Here is a 17,604-nt window from a genome sequence, read left to right on the forward strand (position 1 = left end):
CTGGCTAGCCAAATCGCCGAAGCTAACTTGGGTAGCCCCGACGCCGGACCAAGCGGTTCCCGACGCCGACCGCAAGGAAGGAAGAAGGCGGCGGCCGAACGCCGTCGCGCCGCGACTCCATCTGCCCCCGCTCCCGAACCCGCACCCTATGTTCCACCTCCATCCCCGAACAACTCGTTGTAGGCCCTTTTGGCCCAACTCAATATGGCCGATAGGTCATCTATGACCCCCACGCAACTTCAAACGCACGAGACCATGGTATTGGGTCTCCAAAAACAATTGGGGTTGGTGCCGCCGGATGCGTAGTCCCCCTCGGGTAATATTAGCCAATAATAGTGTAATTTTTAATTTTTATGATTTTAATTATGTAATTTTTAATTTTTAGTATTTTAATTATGTAATTTTTAATTTTTAGGTTTTAATTATGTAATTTTTAATTTTTAGGATTTTAATTATGTCTTTTTTATTTTATTTGTAATTTGTAATATTTATTGTGGTTTTTTAATGAATTTTAGTATTATGGAAATGTTTTTGTGTAATTGAATTTTAAATTAATTGTGTTCGTCCTTGTGGAAGAGCACAGCTGTGGGTGTTGTGCTCTTGCCAGAGAGCAGGCAGAAAAAGTGGGGTCGGGCCCACAACCGTGCCGCTAGCAAGAGCACGGTTGTGGATGCTCTAAGAATCTAATGCTGCACAAAACTAGCAACACAAGAACTAGAATTGCATATATTAACATTCAATCTATACAAACATTAAGTTCATAATTATAGCTTAGATATTTGAGTTATGGTTTTTCCTTTAATTATCCTAAGCCTTGAGGCAGATTAAGGCTTGATTAAATTCTGTTGGTATTTAATTTGCTGGATAATTAAATCTTTCATTTACTTTGGTATCTTCCTTTAGGAAACCATTGTTCTAGAATTTAATTCTTATCCATGTCTACCATAAAATATATCTAAAATAAACAAGTTATTTAATTCTTAATAAGACATGAAAAACTAAATTCAAATTATTTCCATGTTCAAGATTAGGAAGAGAAATTTTTATTATTTAATGTAGTCTTACATATCTATACTTATTAGGATTCTAGATATATAAATATTAGGAAATTATTAAATTATTCTTGTCCATATCATCTAGTAATCAAAATAATATTATTTATTTCCATAGATATGGATAATAATATAAATATTCCTAAAATCTAGAGAAATCTTCCCAAAATATTTTATTTCCATTAAATAATAATATTTTTAATGATATCTTTTAATTAAAAATTAAATAATTATTAAAATAATCTTTCATCGTTATCTCATCGCACGAGCTTCGCACGAACGATGAACGACGAAGATCGGACAAGTTCGTCGTCGGATCACGAAGCGCACGACGTCTCGGCCAGCAGCGCGCGTGTTGCGCGCCAGCGTCTCGGCCGCCTAGCTCGTCGGGTGTCGCGAGTACTCAGCCAGCAAGACGCGCGGTGGCGCGCCTGCTCTCGGCCACCTGGCTCGTCGGTTGGCGCCAGCATCTCGGCCAGGAGATCGCGCGGTGGCGCGACTCCTCTCGGCCAGCGGCGATAGCCCGTCTCGACCATTCGAGACTCGCCGCTCCCACTGCTCCCGCACACGTCACGCTGTGAGGCGCGAACGTCTCGGCCAATAGCTTGGAGCTACGTCTCGGACCTTCCGCCTAGGGTTGGAGCTCTCGGCGTCTCGGTGTCTCGGCGGATTCTCGGTTGAACCGCCGCACCGCGCCAGCCACGGTGTCGACCTCGACGTGGGTTCCGTCTAGGGCGTGCGGTCTCGGCTGGCGGCGCGCACAAGCCCACGCTTGTCTGCGCGTCGCCCCGTGGTGTGATCCGTCTTGGCGTGATCCGTCTTGGTGCAAGCGCCGACGGATCGCACGTCTCGTGCGATCGAATAATTCAAGTTGTTTGATTCGATAGTTCTTGAGTTCAACATGCATAAAATATAAACAAAAAGAAACAACAAGAACATGCTTCGTAAATAACACATGCATACATGAATTTTGCGAAATTTAAATCCAAATAATCAAAGCCAAAGACTGGCTCTGATACCAATTGAAGGGGTTTGCTGCGGAGGCGTGCGTTCTAACGGATCACATAAAAACTTATCTATTTAGCAGATTATTTAGATGAACTCTATACGCGTAATTCTTACATGTATCATGCTCACAACTTGAATTTAAACATGCTTTAGCACAAATAATCCTTAAAACATGCTTGCTACGGAGTTAGCCAATTTACCTCGTTGATTCACTTAAGAATCGAAGATGGCTTGCGTCTTTTCCACGTGAAGATCTTGAGTACTCGACCTCGGATCTTCTGACTGGTATCCCGGACTGTAATCTGATATTTGTGTGGGCAAATCTCACCAGAATACCAGGACTTAATTAAAGAAGACAGAACCCTGCTCACGGAAGGAGAGCAAAAATCGTTCATCTCCTTGGAATAGGGGGGACGAAAATTGTAAAATAAAACAAGTGTGTTTTCTGTCTCCTTTATTCTCCTATTTATATTAAGTCACATATTGGGCCCAGTCAGGGATCTAAGGAAGAATTTGGATATGGCCTCCCCCGATTAGCTTTTTACTAATTAAATCGAACAAACAATTTAATATGAGCTTATATTGGAATATTACAATCAACCACTAAAGAAGTAATATCGCACTGCCCATCCAAATCCGAAATTACAAGTATTCCGGGTTTCCATTTGATTGTCATTTATTTTCCGCGCTTAAGATAGAAACATCCATTAATTAATCAATGTCTGCTATGGACTTAATTAATTAACATATTATAAACTCCAAGAGTGGACTTAGCAAGAAACACTTATTTATTATTCATAGAGTAATCAAACTCCAACTAGCTAGGTTCCGAATAATAAAACCTTGTTTCGAGCTCCTCTTGTTGATGTTATCAAACGAGACTCACCTCGCGCACGATTCAATATAATAGCAATCCTAGCACCGCTACATATTAATCGCCACTACCCAAGATACCAGGATCGTTGGGTTACGAAAAAATTGCACCTATTGGTAAGTCAAAGTAGTAGATAATCAATATCGTATGCTCAATGCTAACGTACATTGATTAAGAAATTAATTATCAAGACCCCGTCTTTCAGTAGATAGCATAAAAACTCGTCTTGCCGTTTAGATCCAATTCAGTGCTATACCACACCAACGTCATCTTATTTCAATAAGGCTTAGAAATAATCGGACTGACATTGCAACCTTTCACGATAGGTAGTCTAGGCCTATCTAGGTTGTGAAATTCTTATTTTTCTTTGTTCGGAACTGACCGTGTTACCTTAAAGTGGACGACGCCCACAACCGGTCTACTAAAACAAAGACTTAGACTTTGTTATGTTCGCTTATACATTTAAATATGCAATAAATATCCATTAAATGTAAAACATAACAACATTATGACAAAATTAATATGTTGCATTCATTGGAAAAGAATATATAGAGTTTTACAGTATTCAATCACTCGAAAGGTGATTTCTAGTATACAAAACTCTAACATGATGAATGATGAATAGTGAAAGAACTTAGTCTGCGCAGCCGGACTTTTAGCCCACAAATGAATTTAGTAAGCCCGGGCCTTTTAAGAAAATCCATGCGTGTTACTGTTGATGGCTTGACAACTTTATAATATATGTTTTGATTTTCGGCATGTGTCCACTGAGTACTCTTGTACTCAGTCCTGCATATATTTCTAAATGTGCAGGTTGAACATCAAGACGGAGGAGTGGTGATCGGAGTCGATGAGTATTTAAATAACCAAGTGGATCTTCCAACACTTCGTGTCTTCATACACGAAGTCGTTTAGCAAGGACTTATTCCGCTGTATTTTGTTAAGTGAGAATTGTAGAATCTCATAATCGAACTCCGATTTATTTTGATGAGATATTATTTCTGTTTCCAAGACTATGTAATTAAGTACTTGGCTTCTATTCTATGATGTTATCGCCTTTGGGCAAGTTTCTACCCCTTTCTTTCCCCACTTCCTTAATCTCCCTCATTAGTCGCGGTTTACCCGCCTTAGCTATCCTTAGCAAAGTGCGGTCGTGACATGAGCAGTGGCGGGGTGAAGTCAGTGTTGTTGGTCCATCAAGAATAAACTCTCGGAGGTTCATGTCTTCATACATGGAACTGAGTTATTTTGCTTCCGCTGTGCCTTTAGGAAGGCAACGTTTATTTCATCTAAGACTCTGATATATTCTACAGTATTTCGTTTAAGACTCTGATATTTTTGCATATGTACGAACAGCCACTCGAGTCTGCATGATCGAGTGTTTCTCTTGTTAAGTACTATTCCCTTTATTTTATCTTGAATATCTAATTGTCATTTGGCTTTTATCCTTCTTGTTTCCCCTCTTCTTATATCCCCCCTAGTCACGGTACCTCGGGCTAGGTTATCCTTAATCAGCCACGGTCGTGACAATAGAAGAGTTTTAAATATGATTTTAATCATTAAAAAATTCGTGCCCCTTTCTTCCAAGAAGTGGACGAAATTTTATGTTTCACGGAACTGAAGTTCAATCTTCTGTCTAGTCAAGTCCTTTATATTTTGATAAGTTTTGCCCACCCAAAGGTCATTATCTGAGTTCGGGATACAAATTAGAAGGTTCGTGGTTGAGGATGAAGAACTCCACGTGGAGAAGGTGCAAGCAATCGACGATTCTTTGGAGAATCAAATCGGTAATTCTAAACCGTAGGAAATTCATGAATTATTGTTTTAATTCCTTTTACATGAATTATTTGCGTTCTTGTATGCAATTATGCATTTAACATATGATTAATTGATCTCATAGTCAGTCAAATAGATATGTATCTCTGATTTATTTGTGAATGCATGACTTCCGTTGTGCAAGGGGCATCAAACCCCAACAATATATATTAGTGTGTGAAAATAGTTAATAAAAGCTAAAAATACACACCAAAACGCTTCTTCGGAAAAGTCTCACGGGTCGTCAGGTACGCATGCCTTGCGAGCTCGGCAAGTCGCTGGGTTTGCACAACTCTGCTCAGCCTTCGTCAAAAGGCCATAATGTCTTCATCTGGATTCCGATTTAGGCTTACAAGGTAACCACGCCAAGCTCTTTCAAAGAAGAAGAAGAAGAAAATGGTGGTAAGATAAGAGAATTTAGGCGTCATCTTGATAGGAGATCACTCTTTCAATCAGACCCCAGCTCTAGCTTGGCTGCTTCACTTAGCAGTGCGCACTCTCCGTAGAACGGCTATATCTCTCTTATCCGGACTCTGATTGAGGCGTGTAAGGTACTCACGCGAAGTTCTTTAGAAGACGAAGAAAATGGTGTTCTTAGAAGAACATTTGACTCATTGTATGTATTCACTTCTCCTTCTCTTGGTTTGATGCTTCCCAGATTGACATCATTAAGTTTTTAAATTTAAACCAAAAATGTAATCATAATGAAATAATTAATCGGGAGATCAAATTATCTTATTAGACTCGTAAATTTAATTGGATGAGCCCATCACTTAAATTATGCACACAGCCCAATCACTTAAATTTGAAAAGAGCCTAAAATAAGGAGTAAAGCCCAAAAAAAGTACTGTACATCTTGGCCCGTATAAAATACTCAAAGAAAGGCCCAACAATAAAAGAAGTGAAGAGAGTCACTCTCAAGCGAAGACTACAACGTTTCTTCTCATCAGTGAGCAATCTACTGAATCTACTCACACTTTGAATGATTCTCCTTGTTCTGATTCACTAATCATCGCCAAATTTTCGTCAGGAAATGGCCCGAGATTTAGGGATCCTGGTCATAGTGGTTTTGGTGTTGGCGGCGACCTGCCAATCGGCCGTCGTCAGTCCGGTCTCGGAATCTCATCGATCTGCGGCATTGGAGCTCTTTTCTCCTGCTCATGGATCTTATGGAAGGTTGAATATAAACACTCTCGAAACTCATCCTCTTCGCATTGTGTTTGACTCCCAAATTGTAGGTTCTAGTTGAATATTTTGGCCAATTTGATTTCTTCGAGAGTGATTACGCTGGGAAAATTTGTGATTTCACACTCATTGATTAATTGGAAGATCTGGTATTCCAGTACAAGATTAGTTTAGCACTCGGTCATGTCTAGTAAGTTGGTTGGACTTACTATTTTCCGAGCCTCCCATATCGAGTTTTAGCTAATTTAAGTAGAATTTCTGATTTGCCTTGATTACCGTGCTTAACATGGAGTGTTCTTTTCGAGATTGATTACATTTCTATTCCCCATTTGCATTGGGATTTTGCATAAACCTTGGCTTACTGTTGCAGTCCAAATTACTGCTTTTGTGCAATATAATTATATTTCTCCTCGCCTCTGTATATTCCCCGATGCTAATCATTATTGTAGCTTGCTTGGTAAAAGAATTCCGCCTAACGCATGCGTTTAAGATAGCTGGGCATCTTACTATGTTGTACTTCTTATTTCCAGTTTGGAGGAGACATATGAGGCTTTAAAGACGTTTAAGGTTCTTGGTATTGAAAAGAAGCATGCTATAAGAACTTCGTCTTGTGCTTCTGTGGCGGACACCTTAAAGTCAACTTCTTCAGCTTTAAAGGATTTTTTCGATGCATTAAGGGTTAACAGCATACTGAAGTGTGAGCTCAATAGTGAGGCTGTTCGGGTATTGAAAACCTTTATGCCATCAGCTACATTATGTGTAAAATCTTGTTCTTCAAAGAGGTACTGTTCTTACTTCTCACCCTTATGTTCTTGATCCCCAGGGAACTCAGTCTAGACTTAAGGACTCTCTGAATGGTGCCAGTTCGCTTATTGATTTTTACTATTCTATTGGTGGATTAGTGCTTTTGAAGGTAAAGATCTCATCTATTCCTGTTAAGATCTCTTTTTGTTAGTTTTCAACTAGGTTACAAAAGTATACCCATGTTGAGAGAAAAAAAACTGAAAGTGGTGTTAATGATTGTTCCTCAAACCGATCACTAGCCCCCGCCCCCTCCCCCAAATGTAAGTTTATGCAAAAAATTATGCAGTCCCTAAGCTTTCTGGAGAATCATTTAGCCATTCATTTCTTATCCTCATTTTCTGCTGTATTGAATTCTTTTCACATGGTATATTCATTTGGTATCAGGAACAGATGTCTGAAGTTGATGTTAATCTCGGAGATGCTGATAGAATTTTTCGCTCAATAAAGGTCGAATCTGGATTAATTGCATATTTTGGGTTACTAAATGTGCTCTTTACTTACTCCATGTAATACTTGAATGCCTATCTTTCTGTCCTTTCTTGCAGGCGCTTGGTCAGAGTGATGGAAGGTGGCGTCTTAGTTCCAACAATCCAGAGTCTAGTAACAATGCTGCTGGTATTTGGCTTGTCCTCTAGATATAATTACATATCGGGACCCGAAAAAACCGGGTACCTGAACCCGAAAATCATCTAAAATGTCTACCCAAAACCCGACCCGATATATTTTCGGGTACTCCAATACCCCGTCCCGGGTATCCATACCCGACGTATCGGGTACCCAAATACCCGACTCTTTACATGTGTTAATTATAACTAATAAAAAAATTCAAATTTTATATATTAATATAAATATAGAAATATTTAAATTGACTAATATCTTTGATGTTGCATTTATTTTGTAGTATAAAACTAAAAAAAATGGTCACTTTTATTTTAAAGTATACGATTATATTTATGGGGATTGGTTATGCAATATGTAAGTAAAATAATAAAAGTTACGCATTTAAATAAACTGCAGAAGCAACCAATAATATAATTCAAATGTCAAAATAATTAACTAAAAGAAACCACATGAGTTGGTTATGCAATACGTAAAAGTCATTAAACATCTAAGCAAAATATAGAAGCAGTCATTGCTAAATATAGAAGCCAAAAATGGCTAAACCTGATTTTAAAAAATACTTTAAATAATAAATTGGATATTCGGGTAATACCTGATACCCATTCGGGTTATCCAATTCCCGATTTATCTTAAATTTCAATACCCAATCCCATAAAACTGGATATTGAGTATCCAATACCCGACAGCTATCGGGTCGGGTACGGGTAAACCCAATACCCGATATCTGTATTCCCACCCCTAATTACATATGCTAGCTTACATAACCCTTTTCAGTCTGACAAATAGACGATGCTTATTTACTGGAGTATGTTTCTGTTACCATTGTTGCTTAGCTTACTATGATGTGCTACTCTTTGTACTCTGTTAGCATTGTTTATCTACTTTGCATTTATTTTACAGGGATAGCACTTGAAGCCCTGGCTGGAGTTATTTCTTTAGCAACTCCTCAGATTGACAATTCATGGGTTAGTTTTGATTTCTGTAGTTTTGTACTAGCCAATTCTATGAAGGTAGACTATAATGTAAAGGCTGTACAATAACTTCATATCATTGAGTACATTGACATTAAAATAGACAGTTGATGCTTGTGTAGACATTTACCAAATGCATTAAGAATGTGATTGTGGAGTTTAGGCCACATTAACTGTATGACAGAATTGATTTTGTGATTCTCTCTCTCTATAGTCTATACTTTGCTGCTATACTACCATCCTATCTTCTTTATCTCAAGATCTTAAAGGTAGTTATTCAGTTTCCATGTATAATCAACTATCTAAGTCTGCTTCCTATGCCAGATTACAACTTTGAAAAATGACATCCTGAAGCTCTTTGATGGTATTGAGCGATACGGTAGGGTCTTCTCTTTTATCCTAACCATTTTTAATATATTTTGCTTTTGATCATGCTCCATATCTTATACTAAGCAGAGTTGCTATTGGATTGTAGTGGTACAAAGTCACAAAAATTTTAGTCTATTTAGAAGGATTAGGAGTTAGGTCATTTTGGATGTCTTTAAATGTTGCACAAGTATACGATAAGGTTTAATCAAGTGTAGACATGAGTTAAATTGTACTCTTATAGATGCTTATTCGTTGGTTGCAACTTCAGATTTTTACTCTCCGATTAAATGAATAGTATTCTATGTCTCACCTGACTGTGTCATATTGACATACCTCCTATGCTTTTATTAAAGGACAATTTACTGTAGAAATGGTTGGTGCCCCACTGGAACCACTATATGAGAGGACAAACATGATTGAAATTAGTGAGTGTTAACTGCAAATTTTAACTGTGGTGAAGGTCTCTACTCTTACCATGTTATCCACTCCATGATAAATTGATGATACGTGCTTTCCTTACATCCTCTATCTTCCATCTTCCAAGCAGGCCTATTCCTCTCTTTTCTCACTTCTCTTGAAATTAAAGTATGCATTTACTGTATTAAAGAAGGCTGATCTATGTAGATTTCCTGATGCTTGCAACTGCAGTGATAGTAACTGAACTTGTATTCTGATGCTGCCACAGAATTTACTTGGACAATATTTTCTGCTAGACCTTCTATTTTGTTACTGAATCCAGTAATGCTAGCAAAGAGTTTTAGGTCAAACATTGAGCTGTGCTGTTCCTTTTACCCATTCTTCTGTTTAATGTTCTCTCAGATGATGGGACTTATTACTTTGATGAGAAGCATGTTGGTGCGCGGGGACATCAGAGTCCTCTTTCATCCTCTGCATCAGTAGTCCGTGGAATTGCAGCTGTTGCAGCAGCCACATCTGAAACTTTAAATGTATGCTTTCACATACTTGGAATTGCTATTGTATAACTTGTTTTTTGACTCTTTTTCTTGTAAATTATTTCGTTTTAGACGTACTCTGAGATTTTAACTTGCAGCTTCCTGGGGAGAAAATAATGGGCTTGGCTAAATTTTTCCTTGGTGTTGGAGTTCCCGGAAGTGCCCAAGATTTGTATCACCAAATTGATGCCTTGAGTTACTTGGAAAACATTAGGCATGTGCTTTGGAAATTAACATCCTTTAGGACTTTGTACAATAAAGCACATCCTGATTTGAAAATTTATAGCTCGGATCATGATTTTGTAGCTGCTCTTGTAAGACTCTGTACTCTACCCCTAGTGACTAACAATGTTTTTCTAAATTTTGCTCCAGGGAATCCACTCCTCTGATTTTATCTCTTCCTGCTACTGTCATTTCAGTTACCAAGAAAGATCAACTTAAGGTCCACTATCCGATAGTATTCTACCCTAATTAATTTTATTCATTGCATATTGGTTTCCTGTTCTGTATTCAGCTACCTCCTTGAATTCTATTTTACTGCTTCCTCGTGGAAATGAGGAATGAAGTTTTAATTTCAGACGTCAGTGAACCCTGCATGAAATTACTGCCTATGTTAAATCTATATAACAGAATGATAATGGAGCTGATTGATAAAGTTGATTGTTTTATACTTTTACTGAATCTTGTCCTGAAATTCTTTCTCCAATGCTGCCAATGTGGGGGCTGTACTTACTCTCAGTTTTTTCTTAGGTTCGGGTCAGCACTCTATTGGGTTCTCCTGCTCCTACTCTATCAGTCAGGCTCATGCAGATTTTTGTCTCTGGTTCTAAAGATGCTTCTGTCATTGACCAGGTACTTCCATTTATAAGAAGCTAGAAGTTGTTGATAATTAACTTAAAAAGAGTCACCTTCATGCTTCAAACACCTTTAACTAAGGGCTTTTTGATATCCCGTGATGCAGGAGCTGAAGTTTGATGCAGTCAGTGGAATGCATGTCTTGGAAACGTTGCCAAAAAATATTGATGTTGGGAGCTACATTTTTTCTTTTGAGGTAGTAATTTCTTCTGTTCATCTCCTTTGTTGTTCCATCTCTCACTCTTCCATTTAGTAAATACAATCTTCCTCTTCTCTTCACTTCATATTTTTATATTTCTAGCTGCATCTGTCACCTGTAGGTTATATTTCACAACCCAGAACATAAGAAAACCTATGTGTCTGGTGGGCGAACTAGAGTGCTTGTACATATAACTGGAGTTATCAAGATTGACAATGCAGAGATTGTTATACTCGACGGTGATCGTGGAAGTGTAGAGAACCAGAAAAAGTAGCTCCTTAACTTATCTTGTTATGACAATGTGATCTTTTACTTCTTCTTGTTTGATTTGTTTAGAATGCTGGGTTCTGTTATTTTCTACGTTTATCACTCTTTTTATGATTGAAGATGTAGTTATGTCCTGCAACTCTTTCTGCACTGATTATGCACTTTGTGGACTCTCATATAGTGGCTGCATTTTTATATCTCTAGTTATGAAATGCTTACTTGAGTTGTTGTCCCCTGACCCCTCACTTAAATGATTTCTTTTTCATCAGCATTTTTTTCGTGCTGGAGATCTTTTATGTGATTGTGCCTCTGGTCATCATCTTCTTCCATTGCTTTGGTCCCATTTAGTAAAATTAATTTAAGGTCCATCGAAGTTCATATGGTTCTCATACACGACCTGCAGTATTTCTTGGGAATCTTATGATGTCTATCATCAACGGATGTAAATAATAGTGATTCGTATGCCCTGTTATGTAATCCAGGCTAAAGTTACCAGGTGACAATGCTGTTGCTTTATCAGCTAATCATCTCCAGAAGTTGAGGTTATCCTTTGACATGAGCACTCCCTTTGGAAATGCTTTCAAGCCTCATCAGGTTGCCATCAGTCTTTATAAAGTGAACTATATGATTTCCTAGTGAAGTCTTTCTGACCATCATGTTCTTTTCAGGCATTTCTCAAGTTAAGACATGAAAGCGGAGTTGATCACATCTTCTTGGTGGGAAACTCAGGGAAGAAGTTTGAGATAATACTAGTTAAGTACTTTTTACCATTTTCATCCAAATGAACTTGAGTCAAATTCTGCCTGATAATTGATACGATTTGTCCAGAAGGGCCTCCAGTCTAGGTCACAACCTGTATGTTGTATAATTATAACTGCTCCCACTATATGTACTTCCAATTTGAGATTCTTATATGTTTGCAGTCCTCCTATTGGTCATTGGTGTAATACTTTTTGCACTTAGACCTATATCATTTTTCGTTACTGTATCTTAACTGCATTTTTGTCTTGTAGGATTTCCTAGGGCTAGTTGAAAAGTTTTTCTACCTACCTGGTAGATACAATATCCAACTTACAGTTGGAGACGCTGACATGGTAAATTTCTCCGACTTAAAAAAGCATTTCACTAATTCACTTGATTTTCTGTTGAGCTCCCAATTCATTGTTATAGGATCGACTGCTAATGCTGTCACTAAATCTGTTTGATCTATTTCAGGAGAATTCTTTCTTGCAACCTCTAGGCTTTGTTGAATTAGATCTACCTGATGCACCTGAAAAGGCCACGCGTCCTCCTCCACAAGCTGTTGACCCATACTCTAGATATGGACCTAAGGCGGAGATCACTCACATATTCAGGGCTCCAGAAAAGAGACCCGCTAAGGAGCTTTCTCTTACTTTTTTGGGCCTTGTACTCGTACCATTTTTCGGCTTCTTGGCTGGGGTACATGTTTATTAACATTTTCCTCTTGTTACTTGCACAAGTCATATAGCCACTGTTCGGATGCTAAAGCTATCTAATTTTTCTTGTGGCCCTGCAGCTCGTTCAGCTTGGTGCTAACCTCAAGAATTTCCCAAAATCAACTGTCCCATCAACTTTTGCCATTCTCTTCCATCTGGGGATTGCAGCAGTTTTGGCACTCTATACATTGTTTTGGTTAAAGGTTTGCCTCTTAATTTTCCTTAGATTATAGATTCGCATTTTTAGTTTGCTTACCAGTGGGCTGAGATCTTATATAAACATAACTTTCGTTTGAATTGGCTCTTCTTTGGGATGTTTTAGTATTTTTTTTTTCTAAAGTGCATACAACAGGATATCAATCTTGACTCTATCTTAATCAATTTTCACGCACTTGCATATTGCAGCCCACAATGTTTAAGCATCCAGTATTCTAATCACTTACATAGTCTATCCATATGAGTCAATATGACTGATCTTTTATGTGAAAAATTATGCTGTTTAGAAATTCATGGATCTTGAACAAGTTTTATAGTCATCAATCTTCTTGTGGTTCCATTTTCTGCCATTCAATTGCAAAGTCAAAGGGTAGCTTTTTTTTTATTATCTTTCTTGCTCATATCTGCATTTCTTCCCGCAGTTGGACCTATTTACCACGTTGAAGGCACTTGGCTTTTTGGGAATGTTCTTGATGTTTGTCGGCCACAAAACACTATCTCATCTTGCATCCACTTCTTCCAAGTTGAAATCTGTATGAAAGTAGCAATTCTTATTCTGGGAGTTTCAGGTGCAGGAAGCTGCTCAAAGAGAACTCGGTTTGAAATCTAGTTCTATCTTGTTCGAGTCTGATTCCTATATCACGTACCTATATTTTCTGACACAATTTTGATATTTACATGGGATTAGCTAGTTGCATTACCTGTTGAGTCATAGGCATAGAGTGAAGGAGGATGTTGCTAGAGAGAGTTGGTTTTCTTGGCTGGTACCTGAGTGGTTTATCTGATTCTCATACAGCAGGTGATTGCATAAATGTATTGAAAGCAGATATTTAGATTTTACTCTTAACTGAAATATGACCAAAGATTAGATTCCCTGGCTTTTGGATTTTATGGTGCTATATTTTTAGCTGGGATCAAATTCATGGACTGGTATACATGGGAGAGCTGAATCTGTAGAGATGTGAAGTTTTTGCCCCAGCCGATATGCTTTGTTGCACTGAGAAGCTTTGGAGCATGTCTTATTTTGCACAGCCTTCCTTAATTAATGTACATGATGTTTAAAATTAATAAATGAAATGACACTATGTACTATGTATACAGCCCTTAAAATACTACCTCCAGGCCTAGTTGAGTGTGCGCGTGTTTTAAAAAATGTAAAGGAAAGCAGAGGAATGTTAGTCTCATTTTTATATATTAGTTTTATAATAAAATGTGAGTTGAATGGAGTTAGTGGAATGTGGAGTCTATTATAATTTATGGAAAATTCTAAGTAGGACGAACTAAAATGCAAAACTGTGACTGCTAAAATGGGACGGAAAATTATTTTCATTTTATTCTGTCCCATTAAATTACAATGTTTCTGAACTCTCTATTTTAAGAAAATTTTGAACTATATATTACTTGTTGAAACACTATTAATAATGTGGATCCTATTATATAGTACTACATCCGTCCCATAGTAGATATCACAAAGTTTCTAGCAGTATTTGTTAAAGATAAGAGAGTAAATGTCAAAATTGGTCCTGAACATATGTCCATTTTATTATTCTGGTCTTAGATTTTATCTTTTGATTTTTTGCATCCCGAACATTTCAACTCGGATGTCCTACACTAACTGTTTCGTTAGTTTTTAACGGTAAATGGGTTTAATCCTTAATTATTTTAATAAGTTATCATTTAAAATATAAAACATATCCCATTACTCCTTCTCCCCTCTCACCGCCATCCTCGCCGTCAATTTCCTCGACCGCTTCCTCTCCACCCTCCCCGCCAACAACAACCAGCCATGGATGATGCACCTCGCCGCCGTCACCTACCTCTCCCTCGCCAAAGTCGAAGAAACCCACGCCCCTCTTCTCCTAGACCTCCAAGTACCCTCTCAAACCCTTCCCCCTCAATTTCGTAAATTCTGATGTTTATGTAATGAAACTATTCTCCTTCTCCGTCTCTTTATCCTTATCGTTATCCTTCTCCATCTAGGGTTTCGTCGTTGTTTTGGTTAGGGTTCCTTCGTTCCGCCAAGAAAATAGGGTTAGTCGAGAACAAGGTTAGCTCTAGGACTAGGTTACGCCATCGTCTGCCTTAGATTCTCCGTCCGACCGATCACCGTCGGAGAAGGGTTCCATCGAAGTGAAGGGGAGGGTGAGAGAGAGACGTTTCGAATGACTTCTCAAATTGGCTAAGTGTTTGTTCAACTCAGCCGTGTTTTTTGAATAACCCATTCTATTTCATTTTCTTTTTAATATTATTTATTTTATATTTTAAATGATAACTTATTAAAATAATTTAGGATATAATTAGGGAGTAAGTAATCATAATTAATAGCTTAATTTGGTCAAAATCGGGACTAAACCCGTTGACCTTTAAAAACAAACGGAACAATTAGTGTAGGACCAATTGTGATCCGAGTTGAAATGTTCAGCAAAAATTTTGGTCTTTACTCAAGATAAAGTCTATGACCAAAATCATAAAATGGGCATATGTTCAGGACCAATTTTAGCCTTTACTCAAGATTAGATAGGAGGTAGAAAATATAATTTATGTTGCTAATGTGGTACGGATATAAAAAGATATAGTTGTACTTGTTGTGACAGAACAAAGCAATTGTATAATCGAGAAAAACAGAAACATAAAGTGACATAGAATTTACGTGGTTCATGCATGTTATGTTGGCTATGTCCACGGGCGGAAAACGGAGAACAGATTGCATTCAGATTACAGAGTTATGCGCTCTACTTCTATATAAATAGGCACACAGACGTGGGCTAGGCTCAACATAACAATTAGGCCCAATATAACAATGAGACCCTCGTTCGGTTAGCGGCAAACTATACAGATTCAAGACATACTAAAAGTACTATTTTTGGAGAATGCAAAATATTGCATGGGTAGACGACGCTACCAATAATGGATTTGTCTACTAAATATTGGGTGCAGTTCACCCGCCCCTATCCAATTAAGTTTTTGAAAATAGTACTCTCACTATTCCAATTAAGTTGAGTTAAAACTTTTGATTACGGAGATTAAGAAATTGTGTTGAAAAATAGGAGAGAAATAAGAAAGATAAAGAGAGAATAAAGTAGATAATGGAGTAAAATAAGAATGATTGAATATTTTGTTTTTTGTCAAAAAATGAAATGACTCAACTTAATGGGGACAATCCAAAAATGAATAGACTCAACTTAGTTGTGACAGAGGAAATAGCACTCTTCTATATGCCAAGAGTGTGTAAAATTAAGCTTTTGGGGGTCGTCTTGCTCTGATTAAGAGCACATTAGCCGCCATCCCTCTGCACATTCTACAGGTTATGAGCCATCTGATTGGATTTCTTGATGAGTTGGAGCGGATCTTGGCTAGATTTTTCTAGGGCACTGTGGGGGGGAAGAGGAAGTTGCACTGGATCTCATGGAGACAGATATGTCTACCTGTTGAGAAGGGTGGCTTGGGCATTCGCCTGTTCAGGGAAGTGGCAGTGGCTTTTGGGTTCAAGCTGTGGTGGAGACTTCTCGCTCATGATTCTCTCTGGGCCAGTTCATGACCCAGAAGTACAGTATCCTCCCTTGTCATTTGCATACATCTCCTTGTTGGTCACATGATAGTCCTACTTGGCGTCGTTTGGGTCGTATTTGGTCATTCATGCATTATTATATTCGTTGGTCCTTGGGTGAGGGGAAGATCAACATCTGGGATGATGTCTGGCTTAGGGCTAGCCCCATCCGGAATCTGTGCGTCCCGGGATATGATCCTCCTCAATCCCAGGCCGATGCATCATACTGGCATGGGCATGCATGGGATGAGGATATGCTGCATAGTTTGTCTTTCAGGTTTGGAGTACCTCTTGATGCGATCGACCAGATTAGAGCCATACCGATCGAGTTGGGGGCGAAGGATGTGAGGCGCTGTAGTCTGACTAGCCAAGGCGAGTTCTCTGTGACCTCAGCTTGGGAGAGCATCCAGACGAGACTGTTGAAGCAGGAGATTTTTGGATTGATTTGGAATGGAGGGTTGACCCCCACCATCTCAGTGTTCATTTGGAGGTTGTTGTTTGGTAGGTTGCCGGTGGATGAGAAGTTGCAGAGGCGGGGTATTGAGTTAGCTTCTAGATGTCAGTGTTGTCGGTCTCATTCTTTTGAGTCTTTCAGTCATGTCTTTCTTTCGAGTCAGACGGCGATTTCTGCGTGGGAGTATTTCAATACTTAATTTCCTTCCTCGCACACACCGATTCACACGAGCACTGATATTGCACTTAGACTAGGTCACTGGCGGAGGTCCTCATTTACTAGGGCTCCCGCTTTCTTGTTTGATCGTTTGGTTCCTTTGGACGGAGAGGAACGACTGCAAGCATCACGGTCGTCCTTTCCGTCACTCTCATGTTATTTGGCAGGTCACTCATCACCTGCATACGTTCGTGTTGGCCGGTAGGATCACCCCGATTCACTGGAGGGGATGTTCACCGTCGGTTGATTTCATGCCTTCTCCTCCCAGACAGCGTGTTCTGCGATCACTCATGGTCCTTTGACATCCCCCTGATGCCTCTTGGGTGAAGCTGAACACTGATGGAGCCTTTTTTGCGGGCTTTCTGTTCTCTAGTTGCTACATCTTCGAGCTTTGAGGCGGAGCTTTTGGCTCTTATTCGGGGTTTGGAGATGGCTATGGAGTTTTCTACACACATTTGGATAGAGCTGGACTCAACAGCTTTGGTTACCTTGCTGTCATCTGGACAGTTTGGCTCTGCGGATCTTAGATATCATATGGCTTTGATCCGGAGTATGACTTCTCAGCGGCAGGTTCGATTCTCACACATCTACTGAGAAGGAAACCGTGCTGCCGACTTTCTTGCAGGTAGGGGTCCAAACCCCTCCCTGACGTATTATGATTCAGTCTCTGCGCCTCGTACATGAAAACGCTTGTTAGGATGGACCAGCTGGGATATCCTTACTTCCGTTTCCGACGTAGAG

The 17,604-nt window shown here is 39.0% G+C and overlaps 1 protein-coding gene across 2 annotated transcripts; it reads left to right on the forward strand.

Moving 5' to 3' along the window:
* Positions 1 to 5,680: 5,680 nt before the first annotated feature.
* Positions 5,681 to 13,742, forward strand: LOC121765470 (dolichyl-diphosphooligosaccharide--protein glycosyltransferase subunit 2-like). Of its 2 annotated transcripts, none has more exons than XM_042161647.1 (20): positions 5,681 to 5,698; positions 5,780 to 5,925; positions 6,465 to 6,657; positions 6,758 to 6,847; positions 7,123 to 7,185; positions 7,284 to 7,353; positions 8,260 to 8,324; positions 8,655 to 8,709; positions 9,519 to 9,646; positions 9,751 to 9,866; positions 10,025 to 10,094; positions 10,403 to 10,504; positions 10,614 to 10,703; positions 10,828 to 10,976; positions 11,456 to 11,567; positions 11,642 to 11,725; positions 11,987 to 12,067; positions 12,189 to 12,413; positions 12,511 to 12,633; positions 13,069 to 13,742. In XM_042161647.1, exons 2-20 carry the CDS (start codon positions 5,783 to 5,785, stop codon positions 13,183 to 13,185), a joined length of 2,076 nt encoding a protein of 691 aa, XP_042017581.1. In that variant the 5' UTR covers positions 5,681 to 5,698; positions 5,780 to 5,782; the 3' UTR covers positions 13,186 to 13,742. The 2 variants fall into 2 exon arrangements, 1 of the variants encoding a protein (XP_042017581.1); XR_006042834.1 differs by lacking the exon at positions 5,681 to 5,698 and having other exon boundaries at positions 5,706 to 5,925; positions 13,069 to 13,445; positions 13,555 to 13,742.
* The last annotated feature ends 3,862 nt before the right edge of the window (positions 13,743 to 17,604 follow it).

Source organism: Salvia splendens, chromosome 14, assembly GCF_004379255.2.
Source record: "Salvia splendens isolate huo1 chromosome 14, SspV2, whole genome shotgun sequence".
Taxonomy (NCBI): domain Eukaryota; kingdom Viridiplantae; phylum Streptophyta; class Magnoliopsida; order Lamiales; family Lamiaceae; genus Salvia; species Salvia splendens.